At 37.8% G+C, this 27,586-nt stretch overlaps 1 protein-coding gene across 1 annotated transcript in view; it reads left to right on the top strand.

The window, feature by feature from the left end:
- nbas (NBAS subunit of NRZ tethering complex) overlaps nucleotides 1-27,586 on the top strand; it is a 243,595-nt gene that overhangs the window by 78,623 nt on the left and 137,386 nt on the right. Inside the window, exons 30-33 of the mRNA XM_055186828.2 lie at nucleotides 991-1,220; nucleotides 8,378-8,490; nucleotides 15,659-15,772; nucleotides 23,649-23,762. Coding sequence (XP_055042803.2) covers nucleotides 991-1,220; nucleotides 8,378-8,490; nucleotides 15,659-15,772; nucleotides 23,649-23,762 — 571 coding nt within the window. The remainder of the gene's footprint in view (nucleotides 1-990; nucleotides 1,221-8,377; nucleotides 8,491-15,658; nucleotides 15,773-23,648; nucleotides 23,763-27,586) is intronic.

Below are 27,586 nucleotides of genomic sequence, written 5' to 3'. Positions count from 1 at the left end.
ACATCTTAGGTTGCATGGGTAGACCTTAGGTATCTTTTTTTTTATATGGGCACTTCCCCCGGAAAACCACGCCCACATGTCAATCAGCGGGAGAGCGAGGACACTAAAAGTCACAGGCATCACTTCATGCGACAACTTTGTTTTATATCAAGACTCAACAATGGCACAAAAGAAGTGGTGTTTTTGGATGTAAGGAGAGGTAAGCCAGAATTATGGAAACAATGGATGTAGTTTGTTTATCCGGGGTAGCAGCAGAGTTTTGCATATGTGTTTGCTTAACGCAGGATTTGGTTTAAAAGTCCCAACCGGGTCATGAGTTGTAGGCGGAAAGTAAGACTTCTGTGTTATGTTGGAAATCAGCACGTATGTTCATATAATGTAAATGACACGAACATGTAGTGAATCATAAGTTATCCAGTGTTCTGTGATGCTTTGCTCGTGACTCGCTTCTCCCGCAGCTCGTGACTCCTCCTCCCGAATGTTTTTGTGCATTTCTGGAAACAATCACTAGAGCTGATCTGTCTTTTATAAATCTGATAAAACTAAAGACTCTTCTGAGATATTAAGGATGTAATACTACTCTACAGGTACTCAAGATTAATATCAGATATGTAGAAACAGCTTGTGTTATGGGAGCTCTAAAAAAAGCAAAATCTTTTTCTCATTTGGTTTAAACGATATTTTAATCAGGAACTTTAAACAGTTGCAGTTTTACACATCTAACCGCACAACATTGATATCTTACTCTGCATAAATATGTACCTGAAGGCATTGAAATTACCCAGAACACCACAGCTGTTTCACAGGGATGCTCATGAGAGCGTGCTGTCATTGACAGAGCTGTTTTTGATATTTCTCCTGTAGTGATTTTGTCTCCCTTGCAATTGACTAAAGACGTGAGATTAATTGCCACACATGGACACCGTGTCCCTGTGAGTCAGCGCTACACAATACTAATATCTCTCTGTTTTCTTTCTCTTTCTCACCCAGGTGTTTGTGGAGAGTTTGTTATGTTCGGGGCACGAGGAGAACATTCGTCTGGCTGGTCAGCTCATGCACTGCAGCGCCGTGTCAGAGGACACTCCGGTGAGCGTTGCCTTTCGTGGGAAAGCTCACGCCCGCGTGGCTTATAACCGCAGCGTGGAGCTGGTTCTGGCTGCGGCTCGTGAATATTTCAACTCCTCGGCCACTCTCTGTGACCCCTGCATGACCCTGGCACGGTCATGATGTCCATGTTACTTTGGTTTGTTTTTGTAGACCGTTAGTGCTGAACCAAATCAACATGAAGTGTTCAGCATATTTATTATTAAAGAGCACCTATTACATTGCTAAAAACATTATTTTGTGTATTTGGTGTGATACAATGTGTTTAAGTGGTTTATGGTTAAAGGCACACCATGGAACTTTTTGGCCACTAGGGGGTGCTAGACATGTATTTTTCACATTTAGCGCCCCTTGAGGCCACAAGCGCCGCAGCACTGTCGCAAAGGAAAAAAGACAACTCTTCAGGTCACAAAGTGTGCCTTCCAGCATGTCATGTGTCATATAATATAATTTCATGGGTTTTATTTTCATCAAACGCCAAACAAATTGCGTAGCTCACATTTACAAGCCAGTTGTAATGGTGGTCGCTTGGTTAAAGTTTATATTTAAAAAAAACATCGCCCTAAAGGGGAATCGAACCGGGATCGCCGTGTCGTAGGTCCATGACGCTACCACGGCGCCACAATGTCACATGATACAACTCTCTCTATACATTCTCCAAGTAGCCTCCAGTAAAATTCACGTAAAAAAATAGTATTCGGGCGCAAGACAGGACTTATATATGCAAGCATTATAACATTACTTAAAGCATGACAACCAAGTCAGCATGGGTCAGAAACCCCTCCTCCTTCTTTAGTTCACGCTAGCGAGCGAACGCTGGCCCAATATAATTGATCCTCGTCCTTCTTTTTATTCTGTCACTCTCCCGTTGGGGAAACCTTGGGTTTCTTTTTCTTAGTTGCTGCTTCGGCCATGACAAAAACATCAGGAAAATAAATAGTTGCGCTATCACGTCCGAATTTGAGGAAGTGGAGAAAGTGACGTATGCCGTAAAGCAGATTTTTGTAGTTTTTTGTTTTGTGCTCTGGTTACTACCCGAAATCCCAAGTTTAAAAGTACGAGTAAACGCGATACGACCCCGTCAGGCTATGGTGGACATGTCATTCAACCTATTTTAAGTGGATGTCCCATCACAAGGGTCTTGAAAATATATTATGAAGGTTGAAAAACTTCAAAGTGTCACTTTAAAAAAAACACATTATTTTTCACATATAATACTGTATCTGTTAACCCCGCCCCCTTCAACAGTCAGTCTGCTGCGAGTTCCATTTCTGAATAAAAGCCTACTGGTTCTATTTCCAATCAGTGGACAACACAAGCCACGCCCACTATGTTCCTCTCTTAATATTACGATTCACTAGAAAATGTGTCATAATACGGAAGACGATCGTAGCTTCCTGTTCAACTAAAAGTTTGACTATACATAACTCGAAGTATTTAAGGGAAAGCTACTTTTAAAAGTAATGCATTACAATATTAAGTTACTCCCAAAAAAGTTACTGCCAAAAAAAGTAGCTAATTGTTACTTAGTTACTTTTCATGGAAAGTAATGCTTACATTACTTTTTAGTTACTTTTGCGTTACTTTTTCTTGTCTGAGGCTTGATCTCTTTCAGGCCTTGCAGGGTTTTTATGACTGAAAAGTTCTGCATTCAGAAATTGCATATTTCATCACAAAAATGTTGAGCTCTGGCCTGCAATCTCAGTTTCTGACTCAAACTGTTCCTACGCAGGTGTGTACGCATGGAGTGCATAATGTGACTGTTTAGTTTAATTCGGTACATATTTTTTTGTAAATCGAATTACTTAAACTAAAAAAGTAACTTGCATTGCTTTTTTGAAAAAGTAACTAAAAATATTAATGTGTACATTTAAAAAGTAATGCGTTACTTTACTCGTTACTTTAGAAAAGTAATATTATTACGTAATACACGTTACTTATAATGCCTTACCTCCAACACTGATTATGGCAGTATTTCAATATATTGTGTGGCCCTAATGCAGAGCCTGGTCAAATTTATGATGAAAGACGAAACAATTCAGCATACCATCCGACGTCACTCTTATCTCTTATGATCTCGGCCCCAAACGATGCCTGTTATTATTATCGTAATTAGCTATCGTAATGAGAGATCGACTTCATCAGAGACAGACGGGCGGACATCACTTCTCACTTCCACCCCCAAGCTTTGGGTTAATGTGTTTTTAGTCTCTGCTGTCTTTGTCTATTTTTGTAGTGTTGGGCCGAGGCTGTAGGGGTGACAGACTGGTGCCCCTGGGCAATGGGCTGTGCTGTAAAGTGGGTCAGTAATTAGGCCGTCGTCTGTTCACGGTTTCCGCGTCGGAGAGGCCGCTGCGGCGTATGCGTTCACACGCTTCTCACATCACTGTCGCTCTCTCACGCACACTTGCCAGAGGCAGACAGACAGGAAAGTTGGATGGACAGTAATTATGAGGCTAATGTTTAAATTATAGAGCTTTCTTGCCATGCTAAGAGAGGCTGTGAAAGACTGAAAACAAAATGGAGAGTGAAAGTGTCGGTGAGGGATTCTGGGAAAGAGAAACTGGCAGTGTAGTGAGTGTTTTGGTGCATAAAGTATAAGCATTAGTTTAGCTCTTGCCCATGGTTCATGTTCCAGTTCTTCCTTTTTATTATGTTATTTTAACTATGTTAAGTTTTCAGCAATGACTTGCCAACTGTGTAAAGAGATTTCAAAATAAACATCTGTTGTGTATTCTCAAACTTTTGTGCAATGCAAAGTACGTTTTCATGAACAGACTGAATGATCCAGATGCCCTGGATCAGTAAAAATAGTCTGCTGTAAAACTGTCCCAGTCTGCATGTTTTGTCAAATTTTCCACAAAAATAGGTGATTACTGCTATGTCTGTATGTGTGTGTGCAACTAAATACACTCACCTAAAGGATTATTAGGAACACCTGTTCAATTTCTCATTCATGCAATTATCTAATCAATCAATCACATGGCAGTTGCTTCAATGCATTTAGGGGTGTGGTCCTGGTCAAGACAATCTCCTGAACTCCAAGCTGAATGTCAGAATGGGAAAGCAATTTGCAAAAGCTCACCAAAATTGGACAGTTGAAGACTGGAAAAATGTTGCCTGGTCTGATGAGTCTCGATTTCTGTTGAAACATTCAGATGGTAGAGTCAGAATTTGGCGTAAATAGAATGAGAACATGGATCCATCATGCCTTGTTACCACTGTGCAGGCTGCTGGTGGTGGTGTAATGGTGTTGGGGATGTTTTCTTGGTACACTTTAGGCCCCTTAGTGCCAATTGGGCATCGTTTAAATGCCACGGCCTACCTGAGCATTGTTTCTGACCATGTTCATCCCTTTATGACCACCATGTGCGCATCCTCTGATGGCTACTCCCAGCAGGAAAATGCACAATGTCACAAAGCTCGAATCATTTCAAATTGGATTCTTGAACATGACAATGAGTTCACTGTACTAAAATGACCCCCACGGTCACCAGATCTCAACCCAATAGAGCATCTTTAGAATGTGGTGGAACGGGAGCTTCGTACCCTGGATGTGCATCCCACAAATCTCCATCAACTGCAAGATGCTATCCTATCAATATGGGCCAACATTTCTAAAGAATGTTTTTAGGACCTTGTTGAATCAATGCCACGTAGAATTAATGCAGTTCTGAAGGCTAAAGGGGGTCATACAGTATTAGTATGGTGTTCCTAATAATCCTTGAGGTGAGTGTATATTATTGAGGAAAAATAAAGCAATTTCTCTTTTTTTTTTTTTTATTTTAGGAAATATAAAAATCTTATTTCTGGGCTATCCGAAGGGCAAAATATGTCCGCACCGAATTCTAAAGAGACATTTTGTCAAATGTGAAGGCAAAGCTCTGTGTATTGGCCCTGATACCAATTGTCCTGTAAGCATGAGAGAGTGAGTGAGTCATGGTCACATATGGATATTTTCTGTCTCCAGAACAAATCCCCCCAAAATGCTCATAATCATCATTAGCTTATTGAAGCTAATCAGAGGCCTGCCTTACAAAGACCACAGGAGGTAGAGGGATTTTGAAGATAGCTGGTGCTTCATCGTATTTTTTATAATTCAAGCAGTTGTCTTGGAAACCGCATGAAACTGTTTGGGGTTTTCTGACATGCTGGTGAAAGTGTTTTTTAAAGTGCTTAGCGGAAAGGCGGTGTAATTTTGAGGTTAATAAAAAACGTGAGGTGTGTTCATCTGTCTAAGCTTCATAAATCTGGTGGGCTTGTGATGTGGTGAGGTTCTCAAAAGCTCTTGACTCTATTTTGTGCCATGAAATGTGCATTGGTTCCCTCATAGTTTTTCAGTCAATATCCTGATATGTTTTCGGAAAACTGTGTAAAAGGCTCAACATTTGAAATCCGTCTTACGTGGGCTGTCATGAATCCAATTTGTCTTCCGTGCACTTAGAGGACTTTGCTGAAAAATGGACATTGTGTTTCACAGATTCTGCCAAAAATCATTTTTTTGAATGGCCTGAGTCTGGGATTAAGCAAATTTGAAGTGAATGTATTTGATGAACATACACTCACCTAAAGGATTCTTAGGCACACCTGTTCAATTTCTCATTAATGTAATTATCTAATCAACCAATCACATGGCAGTTGCTTCAATGCATTTAGGGGTGTGGTCCTGGTCAAGACAATCTCCTGAACTCCAAACTGAATGTCAGGATGGGAAAGAAAGGTGATTTAAGCAATTTTGAGCGTGGCATGGTTGTTCGTGCCAGACGGGCCGGTCTGAGTATTTCACAATCTGCTCAGTTACTGGGATTTTTACACACAACCATTTTTAGGGTTTACAAAAAATAGTGTGTGAAAAGGGAAAAACATCCAGTATGCGGCAGTCCTGTGGGTGAAAATGCCTTGTTGATGCAAGAGGTCAGAGGAGAAAGGGCCGACTGATTCAAGCTGATAGAAGAGCAACTTTGACTGAAACAACCGAGGTATGCAACAAAGCATTTGTGAAGCCACAACACGCACAACCTTGAGACGGATGGGCTACAACAGCAGAAGACCCCACCGGGTACCACTCATCTCCACTACAAATAGGAAAAAGAGGCTACAATTTGCACTAGCTCACCAAAATTGGACAGTTGAAGACTGGAAAAATGTTTCCTGATCTGATGAGTCTCGATTTCTGTTGAGACATACAGATAGTAGAGTCAGAAATTTGGCGTAAACAGAATGAGAATATGGATCCATCATGCCTTGTTACCACTGTGCATGCTGGTGGTGGTGCAATGGTGTGGGGGATGTATTCTTAGTGCCAATTGAGCATCGTTTCAAATGCCACGGCCTACCTGAGCATTGTTTCTGACCATGTCCATCCCTTTATGACCACCATGTACCCGTCCTCTGATGGCTACATCCAGCAGGATAATGCACCTTGTCACAAAACTCGAATATTTACAAATTGAGTTTGATGTACTAAAAGGGCCCCCACATTCACCAGATCTCAACCCGATAGAGCATATTTGGGATGTGGTGGAACGGAAGCTTCGTGCCCTGGATGTGCATCCCACAAATCTCCATCAACTGCAAGATGCTATCCTATCAATATGGGCCAACATTTCTAAAGAATGCTTTCAACACCTTGTTGAATCAATGCCACGTAGATTTAAGGCAGTTCTAAAGGCGAAAGGCGGTCAAACACAGTATTAGTATGGTGTTCCTAATAATTCTTTAGGTGAGTGTATAATACGTGCTCAGATAATTTTTTTGACGGAGGTGGTGTTTAGCAGCTTTTGCATCTGAGCTCTTCAAATATTGGCGTTTCTATTGCATTACCAGAGCAAAGGTTTTCAAAACCCAGGGATTACTCATATTATAAACATTCAAAATGTACCTTGAATGCACTGCAAGTTATTTTGATATTAAAGTGCCTGCCAAATGAATAATTGTAAATAAATGGTGTAGTTTTTTTTTTAAATGAATACACTATAGAAGTAATTTATTAGGAATAAAAATTATTGGAACATCTGTGATAAAAGTACACATGTGGCTACTCTTCTGGGACACCTTTGTGTACCGGTCCCACATCTTCTGTTTGCCATTTGCCATTGACTTTCATTTACAGTTTTTATCTGAAGCAATAGTGTAGTTTTCACTGTACTTTATTTCAGAAACTAGAGTGATATTTAAAAACTATGTGAGTTGCTTATTAATATCTTTATTTTGCCCTGGGGACACGTAGACGTTCATTCAGTAACTACTGTTTGATTAATAAGTACGAAGTCATTTGGCAAACACTTTTAATCAAAGCGACTTACATTATGCCTGTTACATTGTGCCTGTGGACAGCGCACTTGAAACAGCCTGGGGTTACAGTAAGTGCCTGACTTAATGTTACGATACTCATAGTTTGAAAATGCAACCTTTTGGCAACTTGAAGCACTAAACCACGGCACTCTGATTAATCTGTTTTGCACCGTATTCCCAAGAAACTGCAGCGTAAGCTCTTCGAGCTGTTTGAAAGCTAGCATATTTTTAATATTGGCCTGTAGTTGCATGACACCCAGTAAATCTCATGCAAAGCAGAGTTGGAAACGCGTCTTCTGGGTCCGATTTCAGTGTCATGGAAAATAACTACAGTACTGTGTAAAACTACTTTAATATTGCTGCATTTGTTGTTGTTTTTCATCTTATTAAGCTTTTAAAGTGAATTATTATTTGCGGCTTTCTCTGTATATGCCGGCTTGGCTCAAAAGTGCATGGCTAGCTTTTCTGCAGTAGGTCCAGCTGTCTAACTGGAAACTGACAGCGGAGCTGGCCTGGGATCAGTGGTTTATTTGCTTTTTGGTCTGTCCCTGTTCTCCTATGAAGCATGTTTATAGAGCCACAGATGTGGTGCTGCCACAGACCTCTGCAAGGCTCTGATAACATTATGAAAGCTATGTTATGTTTGTAATGAAGAATTATAAAGAATCGAATCTCAGTTGAAAGAAACAACGACTTATTTTTCATAATTCGGTTTCAGTTTGTTTATTTTAAAAAAGTGTGTAGTTTCTGTGCCACTAGTGTCCTCAAACGCTGTGCTACTCTCACACCTATGCTGTACACTACCCCGTCCACCATTGTTGAGGCAAACATATATCCAACATCACATTATTAGTAAAGCTGTGTCAGGCTGGTTGGTTATCTGTTCACTCTTAAACTAGGATTAATAGTTTAAATCTCAACTTTAAATGAAATTCAATTTCAATATTTAATGTAATAATTGTTGTGTGTCCACGGTCAGGTCATGTCTGCTTTTGATCACGGATCGTCCTACTCTCATCCAGGAGGAATTGGATCTCATTAGCGCCCTCTCTAAGCTGGAGGAATTCAATGTGAAGGTTCTGCCCTTACAGGGTAAGTCAACACTAAGCCATTACTCCTGTTTGAAAATGTATTCTCCTTTCATTTCCTTCAGTAGATTGGTGGTCAAGATGGCTAAATCACCAAATCAAGCAGTGGGAAGTCCCTGATGCACCTGTTTGTCTTTTGTATTTGTGGCTGTATTGTTGTTTAGCTTAGTGAGGGTGCTTTATATATATATATATATATATATATATATATATATATATATATATATATATTTAAAACGTTGGCGAATTTGAAGAGTTTGGTTCAAAAACGCAATAAATCCATTTTGACAAATTTCTGAAAAAACTAGTTTTCTATACCAAGAAAGTGACGAGATTAAAACCACTATTTTCTGTTACAAACTTTCACATAGCATCTTTAGGTTATAAAAACATAACGAATTCTAATCCATAATTTGATTTTCAAAGATTTATTATAAAATCTGATTATTTTTTTCAGATTAGTTTTTTTTTTAATGCTATAAATCTATTAAATCAATATATAAGCATTCATGTTATATTGATTTAGTTGACTAGTGGTATACACTGATTAAAAAAATAAACATTAATGGCATTAATCAAAACACTTACTTTGTCATATTAAGGACACTGTCATTGCTGCTGTCATCCTTGGGACGTCGTCGCTTAATTTTTTTGACAGTGATCAGCTGTAAAATGTCGATTTGTCGTTGACTTTGAGTAAAATAATGAAAAGTTTTTCATAAGATCCCTTGGGGTCAGTGTGTCTTGATGCTGTCGGGAGAACAAGGACAGCTGGCTTTTTCCGTGGCCCAAATGGCTTGTGTTTCTTCCCCGCTACAGAAAACCATAACAGGTTGATCTATTCCATCAAAAGTATTATTTTGTTTTTGTTTGTTTGTTGATCACGAAGTACAAAGTAGATGAGAAAACTAGGATTCAGTGTGTATTCAACGCGCCGCCATTGTTGTTTACAGTGCGTGGAATGGTGCGCTGTGATTTGTGGAGTGGATTTATTGCATTCTGCAGAGAAGGAGGACTGCCGTTTATCGTGTTTTGGGAAAAAAGGGAGAAAAGATGACAGAATAACACGGCAGATATCGGATTTTGCGGAATATTAAACATTTACTTTTTAATACTGACCAGATACAATACTAATTTTGGTGGTAACTATTTTTTTTTTAAATGGTGTTTATCGCGCTTTGGAACCAAACTCTTTATATATACATACAATATACCAAATGAAAAAAAAGACCATCTGCTTTAAAAAAAAAGTGTCTTCATTTGTTCTCTTTTATCACCTTTCAAATACAGTGGTTTCTTTAAAAAGACCACATTTTGAACAAAAAGCTGAGATACTTGCTTTTGTTAGAGATCATATTCAGAACGATGATAAAAACATACGCAGAGTTTTTACTGTTTTTGGATCAGTGGATACTTGAGTGTTTTATAAGTTGGGTAAATGCTTAGTGGATATTTTTTTGCCGTAAAACTAGTCATTGACAGGCATTTTTTCAGAGACAGAGATAATTCATCAATTGCGGGGAAATAGTTAATCTTGAATAAATAGGGTCATGTCAAAGATCCTTGTGACACCAATAAGTAAAATCAAACTTTGATGCTCCTAATCTGAAAAATAGATTAAGACTTTAGCCTTGATTTCACAGACAGGGTCACATTTTGTACAATTGTTTGTTTTTACGTACAGTACTGTGCAAAAGTCTTAGGCCAACACCACCAGACTTGTTGTTTCAGAAGTTTTAATCTCCATCCATATTTATTTTTCAATCTATTTTATTAAGATACAAACAGAAAATACAGGAAATATGTACAAAAAATAAAAAATAAATTTAGGACTAAATGTCTTCTAGGCATCGCCGGTGTTTAGTGTGAACTCTCTTGGCACTTAACACATCTTGAGCGCAGCGATTATCAATTAGCAACATGTCCCAACTTCAAACGATCCAATCAGATCTCAATGGATGAATTCAAGTCCAGCCCTACCTTTTTTTCACGTCAGAAGGCGTTTCACTCGGATATACGTCACCACGGGGAAAATAAGACTGTTGCTATTTCCGTTTCATGGCGACTTTAATTTTATTTAGATTTAAGAGATCCTGCAGTTTACTGCTATTGCTCAAGTGGACGGGGAGTTTACCCTAAAAACTTGACATATCAGTTTAGATTTTTATATCGTTTTTAATACTACATACACATTTCCTGTATTTTCTGGATGTATTCTATTGAAGAGACTGAGAAACAATTATATATGATCACTATAACATTGCAAAAACAACTAATCTAATTGTGGCATGGTGGTTAAAGACTTTTGCACAGTACTGTAATACACATGTATTTTCCAGGCACACGTCAAATGATGTTTGACTAAAAAACAACTGAAAAAGTCTTATTTTGTTAAACCCCATTTAGCTGTTTTTAAGTGCAAGACTACACATCCTGGATATCCTGTTATTGTCAGTGGTCTCCCAGTTACAGTACATAGATTGCAAAAGTTAGTGGCTTAATGTGGAGTACTTGTTAACAAAACACAAATCCAATTTGTAATCCAAAGTGAATAATCTTGCAGCATCCAGTATAAATATTTATGTCAGTGATGCACATTTTTTACTGAACAGGTGGATACAAATTCCAGGTGTCTTTAATAATAAAACAGAAGTAAAAAGTGAAGTAAAAGTAGTCATGTTCATGAATAGAGTAGAAGATTTTTTGCCGGCGTGTTGCTCTCATTGCCCTTTCTAGTGAAGTGAGTAGAAGCACTGTATCCAGTCAAGGCAAAGCCAGGAGCTTAACTTTCTCTCCTAAACTTATAAAAGAAGTCTGAATACATCAAGTGGAAAACTCACCGTGAGCTTTTTCGCCTTTCCTAACCCGAGTGACCCTGCGGCTGTCCGCGCGCCCGTGTCTTTTTCCCAGCAGGCAAAGCTACACACGCAGCTGTCAGCCAGCAGGGAGCTGTGGCTTGTGTCAAAGCCCGACTTCAACTCTTCTCTGCTTAATTTATCCGCGCATTTCCTGCCCTCTCGTCTCTATCAATTTACATCTCTACCATCTTTATTAGTTAAAGAGTAAAAGATAAAAGGCTTAGAAGAAAAGCTAAACTTCAATTAATGATTTTCATGTTCAAGGATATACTGTATGAACCATTTAGTGCCACACACACAAAGCGGCGAATATTACTGGAAGCAGGTTAATGGCTTTGGCAAGTGTGGCTGATGGCTGGCTGGTCTGTGTGTGGTTCAGGTGCTGCCCCTATGGTGTCTCTGCAGAAGATGGAGCTGTTTCCCCCCGCAGGCCTGTAAGTCGCAGCCCCCTGCCTGCCCCAGACCAGCGTGACCTCTAGCACAGACCTCATCCAGCTCAATATTTTAAACTGTGCTCGTTCAGACAGATGAAACGTGCTTCCTGTCCATCCAATTACGAATCGTTTTTTTTGGAAGCGTTTCTGTAGCTCAGTTGGTTGAGCATTAACAGGTCATGGGTTCGATGTGTATACTGACATACTAATAGAAATCTTGAATACATAGATATAAGTAAGCAATTAAAAGTGCAATGTGACACTTTTAGAAGGATCTCTTGACAGAAATACAAAATAATATGCGCAACTATTTTATCAGTGGTGTATAAAGACCTTACAAAACAAACTGTATTGTTTTTATTACCTTAGAATGAATCGTTTTTATCTACATACAAAGTGGGTCCCCTTACATGAAAGTCGCCATTTCGCCGTCATGTGTCTACAGTAGCCCTTAACAGACAAACTTTTCTATAAAGCGCATTTTGTTACTACGGCGACTCAGACAATGACATGTTTGTCGTGTGACGGCTACCAAATGCGTTTCAAAAACGAGGGGTGAGCTATGGACCGTTGGTTGCAATTCACAGTCTCACTGCCAGATGCCGCTAAAAGTCCCACATTGCACCTTTAATTTAGTGTTGTTGCTTCTTACATTTATGTTAAGATAGTAAACTGATAATGAAGAGACATTTGCTATGTTCTGTATGGGGTGGTTTACACTTGGTATTAAGATGTGTTTTCATCGATCGGATCACAAGTGGACAAGAGAGACACATCACGTTTACACCTGGTATTTTAAATCTGTCTCTTTTGACCACTTTTGACCGCTTCTGTCCTAAATACTGTAAGTGGGTGGTTTGTTGAGACGGTGGGCGAGTCTCTCTGTTGTCATTTAAACGCAAGCGGGAGTAATGATGATTTTATATGGACGCAAACTAATATTATGTCGGAGTCCCGCTGCTTGTGTTGTAAGTAAACATGCTGCACAGTGTTTTGTACATGTATATGTTAGAGATTTCTCTGAATTTTCAACGTAATTGATAGAATATTATCACGCAACTTTCACATGCTTGCAAAATGAAACTACCTGTACGAAGATCAGCTGCTTTAGTTTTATCAATGAAAGCCTAAAAATAGTGCTGTACACTGTGTGATTGCGCCAGATGTCGGAAAAGACGTCAAACATTGTTTTCAGTACATCAGATTAGATAAATGAGTGGAGAGAAGGCGGTCCATGTGGCTGTTCGAACACATTCAACCACATGTGCGTTTACACTACAAAAGCAATCCGAGCGAAAATGTGTTCGACTACCTGAATGTGGTTTAAAGTGGTCGAAAGTGGATGAGCTCAAAACGTTTTGAACACTGTTTACACCTGGCATTAATGTCGTCCACTTGTGATCCGATTGATGAAAACGCATGTTAATGCCAAGTGTAAACAGCCTCTTTGGGAGACTAATGGTGAGTACACACCAAAATATCCACATCACGGTACTCGTTCTAGATTTTTCGCAAGATTACTTGATTTTGGTATCACTTGCCAGAAGGAAAAGAATGCTGTTCTCGATTTTCTAATACAACCAGATTAAGGATGTGCATTTATCACATTTTTTTCATTTCGATTAATCCATAGGTCTGAAGAATGAGTACTCGATTAACTGGGGGCGTGGCAATCAAACGGGTGCGGCGTACACTCCATGGTGAAAATATTTTTATTAAAAACACTCAAATAAAACTTCATTTTGACAGAACCAAGCGTGCTGCACAAGCCCTAAAAAGTGAAACCAAAACGTTTCGATCGCCCACCAGTGACTGGTCCCAGTATAGGTCCTAAACCCCGCCTCCCCATGTTATTCAATGGGACTTGAGACCAACTAAAATATTTAATTACACTTTAAGTTTTCTGTCATTTACTGTAGTTTTTATCACGCTAATGTAAATTCAAATGGTTGTTTTTAAGATAGGTTTGTGTTTAGTTAGTTATTTAATGATATAAAAACGGTGGTGTCACGTCATGATTGACAGCTGTGATATCGTGTGATATGCGCATTCTACGAGAGCGAGGGCGGGGTCTTGATTTTGCGGCTTCACTCCCTGCTCACTACTGCGCATGACTGGTCCCGAAATCGCAACTGCGCAGACTCAAGACCCAAGATGTTAGCGCCATATCGGGACACTGGCGGCTTCACTTTTCACCAATAGAAGAGAGCGAACAGGCGTCGTCCATCTTTTTTTACAGTCAATGGACAGAACAATGAATACATGCTAGATTATTAATAAATTAAATGTTTTTTAACAGAAACCTTTAAGAGGAATAGCTGCGTGATGAAGTGAAACTAAAGGGTTAATAAACACAAACTGAAGCGCTTTCTATATGACGCACTCTACATAATATTAAGCCTTATATACAACATAAATGTATTATACAACGTGCATTTATCTGCACAAAATGCAAGACTTCAACGAAGTTATGTACTGAAAGTTTAACTCCCATTGTGGGAGCGTGCTTTTAAACACGTCAAGTCAAAGCACAAGCTTCATAAAATTAAGCAGCTTTAAGTCTTTTGATGTCATTTTAACGAATAGCTGTGTCGTGTCATGCTTTCACCTGTTGTCAGTCAAGATGTAATGCTCGTATCGCTCTCTGGTATCTCTTGACATCTGATAAGATGATAACCCATTGAACTTGTGACGGCGCTGTACATGTAGCACCTGACTGACTGTATTTACGAAAATCACAGCATCCTTTTAAACCATAGTGCCTCAATGATGTGAAGTGTGGTCGGCCTCAGAGCATTGCACGGATTGGCAAGTTGCCGCGGCGTGAGTGCGCGGACTTATCTGTTGTTTTTGAATCATGCATGGTAACGTTACTGATGTCATACGCTGGTCTGCGTAGCTCAACACAACGTCAAACACGCACCCAGTCTTTACTAGCACAGGTGCTTGTAATGCTAACCAGATATCCAAATGCAGCCATAACCACAATAAATAAATAATAAAACCCACATGATCATCGGTTTAATGATCGATCATCGATGCCACATTCGAGTACTCGAGCCCATCCATAAACCAGACGTGTCAAAACCGGATGTAGTCGCTGATTGCGTCATGCACATTTCTTTCTCCAGTTGAAATTTTTGCATTACGTTTGCGGCAGTCGCACTGCCCAATTCACATAGCTGCGGACGAAATCCTGTCTAATCACGTCTTTGCATTGACTTTGCATCTATTTTCACTAATAATTAAATTCAATTTTGGTGTGCACACTGCAGTATACTGTATGCTGTGTACTGCCTATTACATTTAGAAAAACGTATGTGGAGGAGCAGCATTCAGTGATGAACTTTTCAAAGTAATGGGGTCGTGTTTTGACATTAAACGTAGGCAAAAGATCAAACAAACGCTGAGTTGGAGCGTAAAGAAAATGTAATTGCTTGACAAACAGTCAGCCAACAGTTTTTCTTTTTAGAATTGAAAGTGTTAGAATATTCTGGATACACTATATACATGATATATACATGTGTTTTTGTATCTTAATTGGTTGAGCATAGTAATAGCAACGCAAAGGTTATACGTTTCATTCCCAAAGGACACATGCCTTTAATTCACTGTAAGTTGCTCTGGATAAAAGCTTCTGCTAAATGCGTAAATGTTAATATAATATTGTATAATACACTTTTAGGGAAGTATGGCTTTTTGTTTTGTTGTTGTTGTTTTTTTTTATATAAAAAATTGGCAGACATGCACAGCATGCTGTATAGGCGGCTGCATTTCATCTAGAATGAACTGTGGTGGTATGCAATTCCAATGAGATCCAATCTGTTTTATTTGTATGGAAATGTCTTTATTTGTCTTTTTTACTTCTTTCTCCTTGCAGTGCGTTTGCAGACTGATCGTCTATCATTGGTCAAGGATTGCATCTCCCAGTGTCCTACTGCATATAAGCAGTCCACTCTTCTGCTCAGCCTGGCCAGACTGCTGCGTGTTGCAGGTAAACAAGAGGAGTTTTCCCTTGACGTGAAGCTGATGTTCTTTTTACGCTTGTCTGTCGCAGAAAAAAACAAATCTCTGAAGATTCATCTATGCTGTCACAGACAGGCTGCCACAGCAGTTACGATAGAAAAAATCGGTTCTTGGCTTCAACAAGAAATATGTTTAAGTCCTTAGGCAATGCAGCCCTATTGTTTATTACATACATATTTTCATAACATTTCAGCGTGACTAGACACAAGACAAACGTTCGGTTACAGGGTTGTAACGGAAATAAAACGTACCGTATGCTTACAGCAACTATTTCTTATGGATTAAACAACGCTGATCCTTAAGCTAGCATGCATTTAATCTTTATCTGCCGAGTCAGCGCTGTTCTGTCTACAGGTGAATAAATAAATGAATACGCATGAGTGAGGGATTGAATGAATAAGCAGTCATTTCTCTGAAGGAAGCTTTGCTCAGGGCTTTTTGATTAATATTGCATCAGACAGCCCAAAAAATGCGCACCAGGATGTGACCTCATGAATCAGCAGTTAGTTCCACGAATCAGCATGAATCTATAATGTAAAGAGATTAAATAAGATTGGTCTTTATTCGGTACATATTCTGTCTTGATCACTTATTAGAATTTCTCAAGGTCAGCAAACAGTTTTACCTAAAATTTAGGCTAATTAGAACGGACCTGAGAAAACCTGAAAGCTTGGTTCATTATTCATGGTAGCCCTTGATTTTTCTTTGTACTCGACAAATATGACAATCATGTTATGCATACTTTAGCTGTGGTATTTGTAGTAAAACCATGGCAACCGCAGATTCAAGTCCCCAATTTATCCATGTGGGTCATTATTTAAAAAAATATTCTTGTGCCTACATAAACTAATTAAAGTCTGAAAAAGCTTCACCCTCTGATGAGGACAGTGTGACTGCTTGGCGATATGGCAAAATATTTATTATGATACACTTCAGCATGAATCTATTCAGAACTGCCTTAATTCTACGTGGCATTGATTCAACAAGGTGCTAAAAGCATTCTTTAGAAATGTTGATTCGTGGGATGCACATCCAGGGCATGAAGCTCCCGTTCCACCACATACCAAAGATGCTCTATTGGGTTAAGATCTTGTGACTGTGGGGGCCATTTTAGTACAGTGAACTCATTGTCATGTTCAAGAAACCAATTTGAAATGATTTGAGCTTTGTGACATGGTGCATTTTACTACTGGAAGTAGCCATCAGAGGATGGGTACATGGTGGTCATAAATGGATGGACATGGTCAGAAACAGTGCTCAGGTAGGCCGTGGGATTTAAACTATGCCCAATTGGCACTAAGTGGCCTAAAGTGTGCCAAGAAAACATCCCCCACACCATTACACCACCACCACCACCAGCCTGCACAGTGGTAACAAGGCATGGTGGATCCATGTTCTCATTCTATTTATGCCAAATTCTGACTCTACCATCTGAATGTCTCAACAGAAATCGAGACTCATCAGACCAGGTAACATTTTTCGAGTCTTCAACTGTCCAATTTTGGTGAGCTTGTGCAAATTGTAGCCTCTTTTTCCTATTTGTAGTGGAGATGAGTGGTACCTGGTAGGGTCTTCTGCTGTTGTAGCCCATCCACCTCAAGGTTGGGTTTGTTGTGGCTTCACAAATGCTTTGCTGCATACCTCGGTGGTTATTTAAGTCAAAGTTGCTCTTCTATTAGCTTGAATCAGTCGTCCCATTCTCCTCTGACCTCTAGCATCAACAAGGCATTTTCGCCCACAGGACTGCCGCATACTGGATGTTTTTCCCTTTTCACACCATTCTTTGTAAACCCTAGAAATGGTTGTGCTTGAGAATCCCAGTAACTGAGCAGATTGTGAAATAATCAGACCGGCTCGACTGGCACCAACAACCATGCCATGCTTAAAGTTCAAAAGATTGTTTTGACCAAGACCACACCCCTAAATGCATTGAAGCAACTGCCATGTGATTGATTGATTTAGATAATTGCATTAATAAGAAATTGAACAGGTGTTCCTAATAATCCTTTAGGTGAGTGCAATAAAGTCAGTCAGTGATATATTGAGATTGACATCTTATAGAAGGAACACAGAGCTATTTTAACATTAAACTGTACATTAAACCAGCAAATTAAAAAAATATATATTGTGCTTAGCGATAAAGCTATACATTTTTTGACATAGTTTGCCGTATTTCAGAGTAATACTGTTAATTCACTTAAAAAAAAAAATGTGGTTCAACTTACAAAAAAAAGTTACCTAGTTGCCTTAAAAGTTGTGTAAAAATTGTTGTGTCAACTAATATTTTGAATTTGAAAATTTTAAGGCAACCTGGTAACTTACCTTTTTAAGTTGAACCAACTTTTTTTTACAGTGTTAGGAAAATAGTGGGCATGCCTTGTGTTTTCCACTGTGAATAGATTGGATCTAAAAAAGAAGGCGTTTCATTTAGAAGAAGGCTAACGTAGGGTTAATGGATGCTCTGCCCAAGCTAGGCCTGGACAATAATTCAATATCAATATCATATTTTTGTATTTAAAATTATTGGCTATAGTAGCACTAATAAAAAATAAAAACTGTAATTATAATCATATTTTGCATTAACATAAGGCAGTGGTTTTCAAACTGGGGGCCCCCAGGAGGGCCACGAGATGGTGCCAGGGGGGCCCCAGTTTTATGACATTTTATGAAATACATTAATTTATCATGAATTCTGTGTAATAAAACCTAAAAAAAATAGGCTACTAACCAAAAGCACTACTTTTTGTATAATTTCATGTTTTTTTTATTAAAATGTTGAGTTTTAGAACAGTTTTTGTCACAATTTTCTTTGGGGGGCCGCGAAGGAATGCACCGTACACAAGGGGGGCCGCACGCTGAAAAAGTTTGGGAACCACTGACATAAGGCATTTATTTCCAAATACAGTCGTTATAGTTACAGTGTTACTACAGTAAATCCACTGTAACTTCTCGGATGCTGGCATGATATGGCATTTAGCTGTTATCAGCTTCTCTGGCCCTACAGATAATTCCGTTTTCTTCCACTTTTGGAGTCTGCGGATATCCCCTTGCGCAACAAAAACTTCAGTGCATAATTAAATAGAATGTTGGGTAATTTTGGAACGTAGAGTGCAACTTTAAGTGCAATTCAGTCGCACCATTATAAAACGGGTCGCAAAAAGCAAACATTTGTGTCAGTCTATAACCCTGGTGTAAATGAGTTAAGCGTTTGTCTGAGACTCGTTCAGACAATTAGTTTCTGAGCCAGCATGGGTGTCGCTTATCCTTTTTGGGCGATGTGATTAGTTTTATGTTGGTTGCAGGAGTAATTGGGGTGATGGCAGACCTCTGAATGTATTTGCACACTTTATGTTTGCTTCGGTAGATGTCAGCTGGATCAGTATGCAGGACATCAGATGCTCCGTTCCTGTCTTATATAGTGGAATTGATTAGCTCTGTGAAGTGACTGTGTGTTTGCTGTGCTGGTGTTTGATGTATTCACCTTGGTTTACCCTCGATTAATGCCTGTAGGGCTGTTTTTTGTGGAAGTCTCATTCCAGCTGCACCAGTATGTTCACTGTGTTTACATTACAGAGTTAGTATAGATAGATAGATAGATAGATAGATAGATAGATAGATAGATAGATAGATAGATAGATAGATAGATAGATAGATAGATAGATAGATAGATAGATAGATAGATAGATAGATAGATAGATAGATAGATAGATAGATAGATAGATAGATAGATAGATAGATAGATAGATAAATTGATAGATAGATGGATAGATGGATAGATGGATAGATGGATAGATGGATAGATAGATGGATAGATGGATAGATAGATGGATAGATAGATGGATAGACGGATAGATGGGTGATTCTCACGAAAACTTGGTTTTAAAAATGTCAAGCATGACAATGTAAAAATTGCTTAAATTTACTTTTTTCCCACCAGACATTGAAAAACAAAGTCTGGAGTAAATGGGAACATTAATTTAAAAACTTTTACTTATCATTTAACACTTTTTGTAACATATTTTAAAAAATTAGTCCTAAAAAATCTCATTACTGCAACAGTCAGAAAACATCAACACTGACATATTTTCAAAATGACATGACAAACCTGAAAGAACATAATTTGGAGATTCTGCACATGCATTTAAAATCAAAGTATTATGCTTCTATTAATTAAATTAACATTTAATAAGCATCTGTTGCGGTAATGATAATCAAAATGTCGTGTAAGCATTCTGACAAAGACAATATTTCAAATTACCTGTAAAAAAATGATCTTACCTTCATCTTCAAGACTAGCCATCTTGAAGTAACTGGTCCATGTGCTTGGTCACTCAAAATCAAACTTTATTAAAATTCTGTATGTGTGCTTAAACTGTTCTCAAAAAGTGTTGCGGAGGATGAGAACATCAGGCATGGACACATAATTTTCCTAAGTTTTCTTCATTATTATTATACATGAATATTCAGTAAATATTTTTTCTGTCATCTAAAGTAGTCTAGCAAAACATCCATTTATCTTAAAGGGATACTTCACCGATTTAGCATTCAGCTTTGTATCTGTAGAAACCCGGCAGTATTACTGAATGACCATGTTTCCCTCCCTCATTTCCCCCTGAGAGGAGAGATATCTGCATTTTGGTTCTGCAAAAAAGTCCTCCGATGATGTAATATGACGATTTATGCATCATCGGAGGACTTTTTTGCAGAATCAAAATGCAGATATCTCTCCTCTCAGGCGGAAATGATGGAGGGAAACATGGTCATTCAGTAATACTGCCGGGTTTCTACAGATACAAAGCTGAATGCTAAATCGGTGAAGTATCCCTTTAATATTTTTGTGTTAATTTGATTAAATTACAACATAACGCATGTTCAAACACAGCCGGACACATTGTGGTAATGAGAATTTCAGCAGAAAATGAGATAAAATTTCCAATTATAAATTCTTATGTTGAAATCACACATTGTGCAAGGTAGAACACAGTATTGTGTTAATTCTGATGCTTTTTAATGTTACTATATTACACATTGTAAAGCTAAAATCATTAGTGCCGTGGTGTTTCAATGGTTTTGTGAGAATCACCCGGATAGATGGATGGATGGATGGATGGATGGATGGATGGATGGATGGATGGATGGATGGATGGATGGATGGATGGATAGTGCGCATACACATGCGTTAAACCCCTTATGCATGCACTCTGCAGTATTATTGCCTTCCTCTCCTTTGATGTTTGATACACACTTTAATGAAAAAGACATCCCCTATCAATCTTTTGATCAAGCTTCATGGTCTTCTCTATTTTTTATTTTCAGACAGAGATCAGAGGTACACGAGAGTCTGTCTGCTGATATGTGATTGTGATATTTGTACAACATCTATGCGGCCATCCACGAATTTATCAGACAAAGCATCTCAGAGACAATGAATTTACTGCTAACCCACTTCACATTCTGGACCTTTGCTCTCCTATCCGACTCAAAATATTTGAAAGCTACAATGATGTTTTATGACGCTTTATTAATATACAATAAAGATCAGAGCCTGACAGAGGTTGAGGAGTTTATTACTGCACCTTGAACAGACTGACAAGCTCTTGATGTGATTGATTTTAATTCATCTACAATGAGGATTGACACCTAAAGGCCCTCTGTAGTCGATATTTTTATTTTCTTATAAAACTCATCTTTAAGCATCATAATAGCATATCCACCTGTTTTTTGACGTAAATGTGGGCGCTGTCACCTTTAAGCTTTCTTGTTTATGACTCCCGGTGAGCCACTTAAACTAATGGTAGTCTATTGTGAAGGACACAAGTGTGTCGTTTTGACTGGCTGGTTAATGTTTATTATGAAATCCAGGAAGACTGACATAATTTGTGCAGTTAGGGGTTGCCATAATAGCTAATACAAACGCAGTAAATCTCTACAAGACATTTGTTTTAACCATAATACATGCACAAGAACTGAATGTGTATGTGGCGCACATGCACTCATGATCTGTATTTACAAATCCATCCATTAAAACCGTTCATAGAAACTGCCAGTATACAATAAATACAATTATTTTTTTAAAACAACTAATATTATGCTGGTACAAATGTGGTGATTTAGCTGATTTATTTACTCTGCTACTATATTATTACAAAAATGAGATGACAGTACATAATATATATGACATAATGTGCTTAGTTAATGTTTATAATAGTTCGTAATGTGTTTGCGCGTACTTTTGTTATGTTTTAAATGAAAAAGCAAATATTTTAAAAAGTAAATAATTCCATAAGCTCATGTGTCTCCAACTAGTGCGTAAGATGCGATGTAATAATATTTTCATAAAATGAAAACAATACTCAATACATGTAGTAGTTTAATATGTTTATTATGCTGTGTTCAAATAACTTACAATGTATTGAATGAGAAAGATACTGTGCTGACTGTGTCGGACCGTGTGAAGCTTGACGTGTCGCCATAAACAAGTCCATTAAAAATTTGCAATTTAATAAAAACCTCACACCAGAGGGACAGTTGTGACATTTTAAACCATCTCCTGAAAAGGTTAAAAACATGAAAATTCCATGTACAAACACTCGACTGACTTTGTAAAGATACTGGTATGCCTTTGTGCTTTTATATTTGTGCATTGAAGACCCGTCACCTCCGATCAGCAACACAAAATGATTGAATATATCTTCATATGATATATCAAGCCAATTCTTAATTTGAAGAGTTTAGTTGCAAAACGAGATAAATCCATTTTTTAACATTTTTGTCAAAACATGTTTAATATTATGTTATCATGTTATTATTTTGTTTTATGGTGCTACTTAGCTGTATTTTTTAAGTTATGAAGGTTTAAATCAAAACAAACCAACTGCAGTTGCATTGAAATTAATTGGAATTCACAACCTAAAAACGAGAATTCTGAACAATTAAAAAAACGGTGGTTATCTCGTTTTGCAACGAAACTCTTCATTTCATCCTCACACTGTTTCATACATGGCAGGTGTAGTAAATATTAACTGTTTAAATCATGTTTTATGCGTGCTCCCACTACACTGTTTTCTACCGGCTGGTTATTGAAGCGGAAGTCTCGCACAGGAAGGGAAATATGTCACATTACTTACTTTCGCGTTCGAGAAAAAGGTGTATATAAAAGTTTGACCTGTCACAGTAATTTCTTCATGCTTTAAATAATTTGTCGCCACCTCTACTCAATTGCACAGCTCAGACCATAGATGTATATGTAAATAGATGCTACATTCTGCAGTTTCAGACGCATAACTGCCCAGTCCAGAATTCACACAGTGCTTATGTAAACTGTGCGTTTGCAGCACATATATTTTAGCGCTGATGTTAACAGCTTAGAGCATTCACACAGCAGGTGTGCACGGCACAGAAGCAGAGCTGAAGTAGCTGTGCTGCAATTGTTTCAGCGAGTCTATGCGGCATCTATACATAATTTCTATGGCTCGAACTACTGATCCACTCATTCAACTGTGATTATGTGATTAGGGATGTGAAGGTGGCAGTATTTTACCACCACGGTGGTAATGCACCAATTCACCACAGTGGTGCGGTGGTTATAGAATGTGTGTGTGTGGACGCACACGCGTGCATGTGCATATGTGCACACGCGGATTGATACGGTACATACAGCATAATAGTTGGTGTTTATTGTGAACATGATTTAAAAAAATGTCAACTATTTATGAATAATAAATGAATGTAATTCCCTTCTCCTGCAGACACACTGTTGTTTTAGCACCTAAACCTTATACCTGTACAAGCTGACTCATAAAGTTTCCATGGCCAGATGTAATTGTTGTGTATTTTTATTGCAGGTGATGATGAGGCCAGAAGAAAGGGCCAGGTTCTCACACTGTTGGCAGCACAGGCTCTGCACTGTCAAGATTTCAAGGCCTCTTATATTCACTGCCAGGATCTGATGGCTGCAGGTACGGCAGCGTTACCTTATATTAAATCTTACTTCACTTTTCTGTCAAATTAACTTTTAATATGAATTAACAAAGTGCTTTTTCATCAAGAATCTAAATTTTGGCTTTAAAAAAATCTCAGGAACGTGGTTAGATCAATGTAACTATGATTTCTTTAAAAATACTTGTTTTCATAGTTGTTATTTGAAAATTTCAAGACTTGTGACCCTGTCTGTGAAGTCTGATAAACCGATTATGAGATTAGAAGCATCAAAGTTGGATTTCACTCATTGATTTTAATCTTTGACGTGGCCTTACCTAGTCAATATTAAAGATTTCAAGGTTTTATTTTCACAGAATGTTCTTTACATTATTTAGAATGATTTTGGGGCGGTTTCCCAGACAGGACTCAAGATAAGTCCCTGTTATGACGGAAAACATCTTGCACTGACATATCTTAAAATATATCAGTGCCAATATTTTGTCTCAAGATGCACACCCGCAATGTTTTTGTAAGGTATGTTTATAAAAACAAGTTAAATGACCTAATATAGCTAAGCCCTAGTGCTGGCTTAATCTAAACCCTTTTCATGAAACAGTAAAAAACAGTAAATCACAGAAATGACTTTGGATGTTTTCACGGACTGGGCCACATATACAGTACTTAGGCCACCATGCCAGAATTAGATTTATTGTTTTTGCAATGTTATAGTGATCATATATAATTGTTTCTCAGTCTCTATAATAGAATACAACCAGAAAATACAGGAAATGTGTATGTAGTATTAAAAACTGTATAAAAATGTAAACTGATGTGTCAAGTTTTTAGGGTAAACTCTCCTTCCACTTGAGCAATAGCAGGAAACTGCAGGATCTCTTAAACCTAAATGAAATTAAATCCTAATTTCAAATTTTAAAGAAATTAATCTTTTTACTTCATTCTGCTCAAAAACGCTCAAGATGTGTTTAGTGGCCTAAAGAAGACATTTACACCTGAAAATAAATTTTTTTGTACATATTTCCTATTTCTGTTTGTATTTTAATAAAATAGATTAAAAAATAAATATGGATGGACATTAAAACTTCTAAAACAACAAGTCTGGTGGTGGTGCCTTAAGACTTTTGCACAGTACTGTATGCACCAAAATTAAATTCAGTAATTTTTACAAATATGGAATCATGGTAAATGTTATCCCTTACAGATAAGACACACAAATTTCACGAATGTATGAAACTTAAATAATGAAGATTTTATATATATATATATATATATATATATATATATATATATATATATATATATATATTTTTTTTTTTAAAGTTGCTCAGTTCTAAAATATATAATTGGCTAGAAATTAGTCTTGTGTGAGTCGCGACTAATCGTTTGCAAAATAAAAGTTTTTGTTTACATAATATATGTTTGTGTGTACTGTGTATAATAATTATGTATATATAAATACACACACATACATGTATAATTTTAAGAACAAAAATATATTTATATAATAAATATTTATATTCATATACACTATATATTATATATAAATATAAACATGCACATTTTTCTTAAAGGCGGAGTGCACAATGTTTGAAAAACTTTTTGGAAAAGAAAGACTGGCCAACTACCAAACCACACTAGTAGCCAATCAGCAGTAAGGGCCGTGTTTACTAACCGACATCCTTGCCGGGGTTGCGTATGTGTGGGGCGGGTGTATCAAGAAAAGGTCCAGATTCTATTGGGGTAGGGGCGTGTCTGTGTAGGTGATTTCAAATGTCAACATTGGCTTTTAAACATTGTGCACTCGGCCTTTAATTAGGTGTGTGTGTGTGTGTGTGTGTGTGTGTGTGTGTGTGTGTGTGTGTGTGTGTGTGTGTGTGTGTATTTGAAGAGCCCTTTTCCAAAACGCTATAAATCCATTTCAATAGTTTTCAGAAAAAGTACATTTTTTACCTAGACCCACACATTTTGTGAATATTCAATTTATTCTGTTATAATTGTTTTTTTGCTCAATCTGAACATGTTGAATAATAATTATTAAATCAAACAACAATATTGTTGATTATAAATTCAAAGATAATTGTATTTTTTTTTCAAAACGCTATAAATCCATAAATTTTTTCCATAAATTGATGTTTTTTCTTTAAAAAACAAACAAAAAACAAATAAGAGAACATCCAACATATACACAGGGACTCTTCATACTATAAATGAATAAGTAAATTATTCAGATTGTGATATACATTGGAGCCAGTATGAAAAAAAAACAGAATTACACATAACTAACTTGCTATTACTCCTTCCACCATTTCAGTTTTCTCCTTAGCAGGGCGTTAGGAACCTCTTTTGCTTAATATATTTCACATCTCTCTCTCTCTCTTTGTCTCTCTCTCTCTCTCTCTCTCTCTCTCTCTCGTCTACACACAGTTTGTATTAACCTCACACGCACACACAGCGAGCTCCCCTCGTTCTGTTCTCAATGACAAAACATGTAACAACGCGCTCATACTGTCCAATCCAAAAAGCACAACTTTACAGATGTCCCTGCATTGTTCACTAGCCACATTTTGTACTTTTGCACGACATTTATCAATGTATCAAACGCCAGTCTGTCTATCAGCAGGCTATCGAACTATTCAGTACTTTTCATGTTACGTTAGCAGGCTTCTTCGCAGGAAAAAAAACTTTATCGCGAACGTACAAAACGGTATTAAACGAGCCAGTTCTGAAACGAAAGTTGTACATACCAAACACTTTGATGAAGATCGCCTTGCAAACGGGTACCTTTTCCGGTTGATGTATTAACATGACATTAATCCTCATTTTGAGTAATGAATGAACATAAACAAACATCTGTTCAGAGCGCCGCCATTGAATTGTGTCGAACGCTCATCGAGTTCTGATTGGTCGAGAGGATAAATCGCGTTTAGGCTAAAAATAGACTCTGCGCTTATCGCATTTTGGAAAAGAACGGCATCTTGTACCTACATTTTAACAAGGAAATGTGGTGATTTGGCATGAAACGTTCATGGAGCAGTGAATAGGTTCAGTACACAGCCAAATGACATGACAAACTCATTTTTTTTTTAAATGGCGTTTATCGCGTTTTGGAAAAGAGCTCTTCATTTATACATAATTATTATACACAGTACATCCACGTATATTATGTAAACAAAAACTTTTATTTTGCAAATGAATAGTCATGACTAATCGTGAGGCAGCATTAACTGATAGCCTTATGCAATGTATTGGGTAAATAAGTATAACAACAGTGGACCTGGTTTGAGTAGAAAAGTTTTTAAACCGTCTTTATCATTTCAGTCAGATACATCTTTATTCAGAGCTGATATGTGTGTGTGTGTGTGTGTGTGTGTGTGTGTGTGTGTGTGTGTGTGTGTGTGTGTGTGTGTGTGTGTGTGTGGTGCTGTTCAGTCAATGTGCTATCAGATGTTGGAGTGCATTTATATGTGTTTGCTTCAGGCTGGGGTAGATTAATGCTGGCTTGAAAACAGAGGATGTGCTAATCTCTGATAGCTATCGGCATCAGTCTCATGCTCGCATCAGCCTCTCTCCTGCTTGATAATTTAGTAGAGAGAAAGGTTGTACAGATTACATACATGAGACATTCAAAGCTATACATAACAAACGTAGCTCTGAATCTAATGTCTGCACTAAAAGGGCTAGTGCTGAAGCAGGGAATTGTGGGATATGCTGTTTTTGTTGTTGCTGGGCAGATGTAGTACATCGGTTAAAACCAGCTTTAGGCAAAACTCAAAATAGAAGATTCAGCTTGTTTAACTGCATTAGTTTATTGTGTAAGTTTATTATACCTCTTTAAATGTAAATT

This window comes from Misgurnus anguillicaudatus, chromosome 18, assembly GCF_027580225.2.
Source record: "Misgurnus anguillicaudatus chromosome 18, ASM2758022v2, whole genome shotgun sequence".
NCBI classification, from domain to species: Eukaryota; Metazoa; Chordata; class Actinopteri; order Cypriniformes; family Cobitidae; genus Misgurnus; species Misgurnus anguillicaudatus.
This window is presented reverse-complemented; position numbering and strand designations above follow the sequence as displayed.